This window comes from Sus scrofa, chromosome 2, assembly GCF_000003025.6.
Source record: "Sus scrofa isolate TJ Tabasco breed Duroc chromosome 2, Sscrofa11.1, whole genome shotgun sequence".
NCBI lineage: Eukaryota > Metazoa > Chordata > Mammalia > Artiodactyla > Suidae > Sus > Sus scrofa.
In genome coordinates this window covers 73,257,214-73,266,291 of record NC_010444.4, presented here as the reverse complement: position 1 = coordinate 73,266,291, position 9,078 = coordinate 73,257,214, and the positions used below count along the sequence as shown (strand labels likewise).

General features: G+C 46.0%; 1 protein-coding gene across 1 annotated transcript in view; it reads left to right on the top strand.

Annotated features, from left to right (window-relative positions):
* Positions 134–9,078, top strand: part of CATSPERD (cation channel sperm associated auxiliary subunit delta) — a 58,701-nt gene continuing 49,756 nt past the window's right edge. The window contains exons 1-3 of the mRNA XM_005661304.3: positions 134–698; positions 2,942–2,996; positions 4,774–4,850. Of these exons, the coding sequence (XP_005661361.1) occupies positions 625–698; positions 2,942–2,996; positions 4,774–4,850 (206 nt within the window). The 5' untranslated portion in view covers positions 134–624. The remainder of the gene's footprint in view (positions 699–2,941; positions 2,997–4,773; positions 4,851–9,078) is intronic.

Here is a 9,078-nt window from a genome sequence, read left to right as displayed (position 1 = left end):
GCGTCATTTCCGCTGGCCAGCCTGGGGTGCACGTGACAGCGGGTGCGTGCCGGGGGCCCGCGGGGGGCGTGGCTGGGAACAGGACCGCCGGAGGCGGGACCTGAAAGAGTGGAGGCGGGGCCTATAGGGAGCAGAGCTGGAAGCTTCGAGATTCCTCACTGCAGCCTTCTCTTGCGGCTTCCTAGCTGGCGCGCTTCTTCCGGCCTCTTGGAGAGCTGTGGGCACGCACGATGGCTCCTAGAAAGGGAGCAGGCATGGCTACAAGCGCAGCTCTGGGAACGCGTGGGCAGCCAGGTCCCAGCCCCTGGGTTTAGGCACTTGGATGACAGGCGTATGCTCCAGCTCTTGGGGCGCGTCGCGATTGGTGGATTCGGGCTTCCCGGGAGGTGCTAAGCGCACGCTCGAACTGTAGCCGGCCCGCGGGCGGCCCTGTGCGCGTGCCCAAGAGAAAGGGGGCGTGTTGAGAGTGGTCAGATTCAGGCGTCCTGCGGGAAAAGGTGCGCAAATCCAAGCTCCCCGGCGGACGTGCGCTTTCGCAGGCTATAGTCTGCGCATGCCCAGACTGTGAAGCGACCCGCGGCCGCAGTTCTGGGGTTGTTCGTTGGAGGCAGTGGTCCTAACAGGATGCTGGTGTTAATGCTGGTGACGGTGACTATCTTGCGGCTCTGCCTGCTGTCCAGAGCTCAGCCACTGTGCCGGTGGGGCCGCCCTCCCTGGGCTGGGATGCTGTCGGTGGTTTGGGAGAGTGGGGGCTTATGCCTGAGTGCAAGACTGGGTGGAATCTGGGAAAGACGTTCCCCAACCTCGGTGAAGCTTCCCAGTTTACTCTACTAGGGAGCCAGCTTGATGCACCCCCATACTCCCTTCTCACCCCCCGCAGCTCATCACAAGTCCTCCCGTTGCCACTTCAAAACTTTGGCCCGATTCTCACTCCAAGGCACCTCCACTTAGGCTGTGCCCTCCTGTCCATCCTGGCAGCCAGAGGGGTTGATTATAATATAAAGCAATCTGATCCCTCATTCTCCTCCTCTGCTTCTCTGGGACACCCAGAATAAAACCTAGTGTTCTTGCGCAGTCTTCCTTTTCACGAATGATCTGGCTTGGGTTCCTCAGCAGCGCTATTGACATTTAGGGCCAGATCATTGTCTGGGGTTGGACCATCCTGTACATTGTGGGATGTTAAGCAGCATCCCTGGCCTCCACCCACTTGATGCCAGTAGGATCTCCTTCCCCAGACTTGACCATCAATCAAATGCATCTAGGCATTGCCAAAGGTACCCTGGGGATTTGACGACCACTAATGTAGCCCCTCCCTATCCTTGAATCACCGCCCCAGCCACCTGTCCTTGAATGTGCCAAATGCAGGCAAGCCTTGGGGACCGCGGAGGAGATTTGGCACTTGCTACACCCTCTGCCTGGAACGTTTTGCTTCCAGATTTTCTACTCCACTTCTTCCTCATCATTCAGATCCTGACTTAAATAGTACACTTCCCTATTTAAAGTCCCCCTCTACCCGCTCATAGCTGCTTTTTCCTATCGGTCACTAACTCCTCTTACTCTTTTCATACATTTTTTCCACTTCTGTTGCTGTCACTAGAATATTAGCTCCACGAGGGCACAGAGTGTTTCTCTTATTTACTCCTTGCCCAGAACATTTTTAGGTTTCAGTAAATGTTAGATTAGTAAACACAGTACATGAGGTGCCAAGAGGGCTGGCAGATGCTAAAGCCCAGTTCCTACCCTCAGGGAACCCCTACCTGGAGTGAGCTGGCACATTCAGCAGGGCCCTGTTTGCAGATCAAATAGAGAGTGTGCATTTCTGGTGCATGACCTCCTTTCATCCTTAGGACAAGATTCGTGGTGTAGTGATTCCTTAGCCTTATTTTACAGAAATGAAAGTCACTCAGCAAAATTAAAGACACAGTTGCTTTTAATTGGGGAGTGAGGAGTAGAGTTTTCCAGTAAGATTTACTAGCAGAATTTGTCTCGAAGTCTGCAATGATTGGTACCCCCAATTCTCCCATTTCCCAACATTGGTTCTCAGAGTTAGTCTTGGACCAGCAGCATCAGCATCAAGTGAGAATTTGTTAGAATTTTTTTTTCTGGTCTTTTTAGGGTCACACCTGTGGCACATGGAAGTTCCCAGGCTAGGGCTTGAATTGGAATTGCAGCTGCTGGCCTACACCACAGCCACAGCAACTCAGGATCCAAGCCGAGTCTGTGACCTACAATGCAGCTCATGGCAATGCCAGATCCTTAAGCCACTGAGCAAGGCCAGGGATTGAACCCTCAGCCTCATGGATACTAGTCAGGTTTGTTACTGATGAGCCACAACAGGAACTCTGAGGATTTGTTAGAATTACAATCTCCCCCATCTACTGAAGCAGAGACTCAGCAGGGGGGGGGTGATCTACAGTTTATCAGCCCCCCTTCCCAAGAGCTTCTTTTGAGAACCTGCTATAAACTGATCCAACATTCTCCCAACCACCAACACCCTCCACCCCCACCCCCACGCCAATAAAAAAAGAAAATCTGGGAGTACTCATTCCCAATCCTGTCAATCTGGGCTCTATAAGTGAGCCTTAATGAGCTCTGCAGAATTACGTCTCCATTTTTGCATATATCTGTTTGCAGGATAGGAGGGCTCACTGTTTCACCAGATTTTCCATGGGCTCCAAACACCCTAAAAACTTCAAAAAGAGATACTTTGGAGTTCCCTTGTGGCTCATCAGGTTAAGAATCGAGCATTGTCATTGCAGTGGCTCGGGTCACTGCTGTGGTGTGTGTTTGACCCCTAGCCTGGGAACTTTCACATGCTATGGGTTCAACAAAAAGAAAGAAGAAGAGGGGGTACTTCACCATTAACCCAGAGGTAATGTGATAGGAGTCATGCCAAATATTCAATAAACACTGACAGGTGTTTTCTTGTCCCTTACTCTAGTAGTCGCATGGTGAGGACAGGAAAGGTGTTTCATGACGGACAGAAAATTCAAGGGGTAACATTCATTCTTTACTTTTATCCAATTGCTGGATCAGAACTAACATTTCCTAGTATTTCTTGGGTGCCAGTGTTGTGCGTTGTGACTGGCATAGAGCATTTTTATCTAACCCTTTACTGATGCCGTTTTTTTGTTTGTTTGTTTGTTTGTTTTTGGTTTTTAGGGCCACATCTGCAGCACATGGAGGTTCCCAGGCTAGGGGTTGAATTGGAGATACAGCTGCCGGCCACAGCAACAAGCACAGCCACATCAGATCTGAGTTTTGTCTGCAACCTCCACCACAGCTCATGGCAACGCCAAATCCTTAACTCACTGATCAAGGCCAAGGATCAAACCCGCAACTTCATGGTTCCTAGTCAGATTCATTCCCACTGTGCCACGATGGGAACTCCTTTACCAATGCTTTTGAAGTACGCTTTACTCTTTCCCACGTCACTAAAAAACTATTTGAAAAATAAAAAAAGAATTGAGAGAGATCAAGTAGCCTAAACAAAGCCAGGACCCAGAGCTGGATTTAGAACTCAGATCACCTGAGTTTTTAATCAAGTGTCCTGTCTGCAAGGTGGTTTTTTGTTTGTTTGTTTTTTGTTTTTTGTTTTTTTTTCCTTTTAGGGCCACACCCGAGGCATATGGAAGATCCCAGGGTAGGAGTCGAATCATAGCTGTAGCTGCTGGCCTATGCCACAGCCACAGCAATGCAGGATCCAAGCCGAATCTTAAACCTACACCACAGCTCATGGCAACACCAGATTCTTAACCCACTGAGCAGGGAGGGCTAGGGATTGAACATGAGTTCTCATGGATACCAGTCGGTTTTGTTACCACTGAGCCACAACAGGAACTCTTGCTGTGAGGTTTTAAAAGCAGGGGGAGGTAGGAAGCAAACTGTTACTTCGTTTATATGACATAGTGCAACAGGGAACTTCCTTTCATCCTATATGTGCCAAAAATGCATGAAGGAAAAAAATGTCATAAATGTGTTTTCTATTGACCCTGCATTACTGCAGTTATTTTAGAAGTGGTTTCTAAGTAATCATCAAGTGACTGGTTTCTGCCATTTTTTTGGTCCTCTGACCTCTCAAATAATGAGTAATCTGTAATTAAATAACATATACACCAAAGCGATCTGATACGAATAAGTATCTTTTTCTTTTTTGCCAATCCCACAGCATATGGAGTTCCCAAGCAAGGGATCAGATACAAGCCACAGGTGCAACCTCTGCCACAGCTGCAACAATACCAGAGCCTTAACCCACTGTGCTCAACCAGGGATTGAACCTATGTCCCAGCACTGCAAAGACTCTGCTAATCTCATTGCACTACAGCAGGAACTCCATGAATAAGTATCTTGTGGCTCTTTTTAAACTTTCTTTTTGGCCACGCCCACCACATGTGGAAGTTCCTGGGCCAGGGATGGAACCTGTGCTACAGCAGTGACCAGATCCACTGAAGCGACAATGACAGATCCTTAACCAGCTATGCCACAAGGGAACTCCTAAACTTTTAATTTTGACATAATTATAGCATCACACCAAGCTGCAAAATAGTGCAGAGGTGTCTCAGGTCTGTTTTACCCAGCTTCACACCTTGGTAACCTCTGACATAACCAGAATAATAACCAGAGGATAATATCAAAACAGGAAAATGACATAGATGCAGCCCACCTGCCTCATTCAGACTTCATGACTGTATTTTCAGTGTTGCACATTAGGAAATTGTTTTCATCTGGTGTTTATTAGTATTGATGTGATTAAGAATTTGTGACTCTCTCTAGGACCAGCTATATTTTTCATTTGGGACAACTCGCTTGATTAAGCATCCTTGCAAGAAAAACATAGCCCTGTATCTAGGGTAAGTGACCATTTTATATATTTTTACCTTCATGTTATTAAAACATTGCACTTGCCCTCATTCTCACACTTGACAAACATTAAGAAAGATGTCTCTGTCATCAATGAATTCAGTAAAGTTGCAGGATACAAAATTAATACACAGAAATCTATTGCATTTCTAAATACTAACAATGAAAGTTCAGAATAGAAATCAGGGGAACAATCCCATTTACCAGCATACGGAGGTTCCCAGGCCGGGGGTCTAATCGGAGCTATAGCTGCCGGCCATAGCCACAGCCACAGCAACGCCAGATCCAACTCCTGTCTGTGACCTACACCATAGCTCATGGCAACGCCAGATCCTTAACCCACTGAGTGAGGCCAGGCATCAAACCTGAAACCTCATGGTTCCTAGTTGGATTCGTTTCCACTTCACCATGACAGGAACTCCAGAATAAAAATTTTTTAATTTGTACAGAAATACGAAAGACCCCGTGTAGCCAAAGCAATTCTGAAAAAGAAAATTGGAGTTGGAGAAATCAGGCTCCCTGATTTCAGGCTCCCTGACTTCAGTCTATATTACAAAGCTACAGTCATCAAAATAGTATTGGGACAAAAACAGAAATACAGATCAATGGAACAGGATAGAAAGCCCAGAAGTAAACCCACAAACCTATGGTCTACTAATCTATGACAAAGGATACAAGAATATACAATGGAGAAAAGACCATCTCTTCAATTAGTGGTGCTGGAAAACTGGACAGATACATGTAAAAAATGAAATTAGAACACATTTTAACACCATACACAAAAATAAACTCGAAATGGATTAGAGACCTAAATATGAGACTGGATACTCTAAAACTCTTGGAGGAGTTCCCATTGTGGCTCAGCGGAAATGAATCTGTCTAGCATCCATGAGGATGCAGGTTCAATCCCTGGCCTTGCTCAGTGGGTTAAGGATCCAGTGTTGCCATGAGCTGTGGTATAGGTCGTAGATGCGGCTCAGATCTGGCGTTGCTATGGCTGTGGTATAGGCCGGCAACTGCAGCTCCGATTCAACCCCTAGTCTGGGAACCTCCATATGCCCTGGGTGCAACCCTAAAAAGACAAAAAAATAAAATAAAACTCTTAGAGGAAAACATAGGCAGAACACTCTGATGTAAACTCCAGCAATATCTTCTCAGATTCACCTCCTAGAATAAGGAAAATTAAAATAAGCAAAAGTGGAGTTCCCATCATGGTGCAGCAGAAACAAATCCAAGTAGGAACCATGAGTTTTCGGGTTCAACCCCTGGCCTCCCTCAGCAGGTTAAGAATCCAGCGTTGGAGTTCCCGTCGTGGCGCAGTGGTTAACGAATCCGACTAGGAACCATGAGGTTGCGGGTTCGATCCCTGCCCTTGCTCAGTGGGTTAACGATCCGGCGTTGCCGTGAGCTGTGGTGTAGGTTGCAGATGCGGCTCGGATCCTGCGTTGCTGTGGCCCTGGCGTAGGCCGGGGGCTACAGCTCCGATTGGACCTCTAGCCTGGGAACCTCCATATGCCACAGGAGCGGCCCAAGAAATAGCAAAAAGACAAAAAAAAAAGAAAAAAAAAAAAAAGAATCCAGCTTTGCTGTGAGTTGTGGTGTAGGTCACAGATGCGGCTCAGATTTGATGTTGCTGTGGCTGTGGTGTAGGCCAGCAGCTGTAGCTCCAATTAGACCCCTAGCCTGGGAACCTCATATGCCAGGGGTGTGGCCCTAAAGAGGACAAAGAGAAAAGACAAAAAAATAAAAATAAGCAAATGGGACCTAATTAAACTTAAAAGTTTTTGCTCAGCAAAGGAAACCATAAACAAAATGAAAAAACAGTCCATAGAATGGGAGAAATATTTGCAAATAATGCTACTGACAAGGGATTAATCTCCAAAATATAAAAACACCTCATGCATCTCAATATCATAAAAACAAACAACCCAATCCAAAAATGGGCAAAAGGGAGTTCCCTCCATAGCTCAGTGGTTAACAAACCCAACTAGGAACCATGAGGTTGTGGGTTCAATTCCTGGCCTTGCTCAGTGGATTAAGGATCTGGTGTTGCTGTGATCTGTGGTATACGTAGGTCACAGACATGGCTTGGATCCCGCATTGCTGTAGCTGTGGTGTAGGCCAGCAGCTGCAGATCCAATTTGACCCCTAGCCTGGGAACGTCCACATGCTACAGGTACAAAAAAACAAACAAACAAACAAAAAAAAAATTAGGGAGTTCCCGTCGTGGCGCAGTGGTTAACGAATCCGACTAGGAACCATGAGGTTGTGGGTTCGGTCCCTGCCCTTGCTCAGTGGGTTAAGGATCCGGCGTTGCCGTGAGCTGTGGTGTAGGTTGCAGATGCAGCTTGGATCTGGCATTGCTGTGGCTCTGGCGTAGGCCGGTGGCTACAGCTACGATTCGACCCCTAGCCTGGGAACCTCCATATGCCGAGGGAGCGGCCCAAGAAATAGCAACAACAACAACAAAAATTAAAAAAAAAATTAAAAAGGGGGCAAACAATCTAAGGAGATATTTCTCCAAATAAGACATACAGATGGCAAAAAAAAAAAAACATAAAAATGCTCAACGTCGTTAATTATTAGAGAAATGCAATTAAAACTACTATGAGGTACTACCTTACAGCAGCCAGAATGGCCATCACCAAAAAGTCTACAAACAGTGAGTGGAGAAAAGGGAACCTTATTGCACTGTTGGTGGAAATGTAAATTGGTACAACCACTATGGAAAATAGTATGGAGGGTCCTCCTGAAACCAGAACTTCCATGTGATCCAGAAATCCCACTCCTTGGCATATATCCAAAAAAAACCCCATGATTTGAAAAAATGCATGCACCCCAATGTTCATTGTGGCACTAGCTACAACAGCCAAGACGTGGAAGCAACCTAAATGTCCACTGACAGAGGAATGGATAAAGAAGATGTGGTACAGATAAATAAGGAATATTAGCCAAAAATAGAATGAAATAATGCCATTTGCAGCAACATGGATGCAACTACTGATTATCATACTAAGTGAAGTTAGTCAGACAATGAAAGACAAACATCACATGATATCACATATGTGGAATCTAAAAAAAGGATGCAGGAGTTCCTGCTGTGGCACAATGGGATTGGTGATGTTTCTGCAGCACTAGGATGCGGGTTCGATCCCAGATCTGGCACAGTGGGTTAAAAGGCTCCAGCATTGCTGCAGCTGTGGTGTAGGTCACAACATTGGCTCAGATCTGATCCCTGGCCAAGGAATTTCATATACTACAGGGCGGCCAAAAAAGAGAAAAAAAAATTTTTTTTTAATTAAAAAAGGATGCAAATAAACCCATATCTTCACAGAGACAACATCAGGGCCTTAACCTCTGAGCCACATGGGAACTCTGAATTATTTTAAAATTAAAATTAAATACAGTGAAAACTCCACCCATTTAAACTAACCTCATTTCAGATACACAGCCATGGCCAATGGCTGCCAGGTTAGACAGCTGAGAAATATAGTGTCTCCAACACCACAGAAGGTTCTATAGAAGGAATTCCCACTATGGCACAGTGGTTTAAGAATCTGATGGCAATTGGGGTTCCCATCGTGGCTCAGTGGTTAACGAATCCAACTAGGAACCATGAGGTTTCGAGTTCGATCCCTGACCTTGCTCAGTGGGTTAAGGATCCGGCGTTGCCATGAGCTGTGGTGTAGGTTGCAGATGCGGCTCGGATCCTGCGTTGCTGTGGCTATGGCTGTGGTGTAGGCCGGTAGCTACAGCTCCGATTCGACCCCTAGCCTGGGAATCCCCATATGTTGTGGGAGTGGCCCAAGAAATGGCAAAAAGACAAAAAAAAAAAAAAAAAGGCTCACCTCAGTGAAAGGTTTTAAAATGGAAACAAAGCCAAAAATATATAGATAAAATAACATTCCCCAGTTCATGCTTCAGAGTTCCTCCTTCCCCTAATGTTTTTTTGGATTTGATGTCAACTGGATATATGTGCTGAAAGTATTCAAACATGTAAAAAAGACAATATAAAGGTAAACATCACCAAGAAAATCGTATTCTCATTTCAACTTTGTATCAGAGATTCCAGCCCATGCAATATGACAAGCGCAAAATAGAAAGTATGGGAGTTCCCATCGTGGCTCAGTGGAAATGAATCCAACTAGTATCTGTGAGGATATGGGTTCGATCCCTGGCCTCGCTCAGTGGGTTAAGGAGCTGGTGTTGCCATGAGCT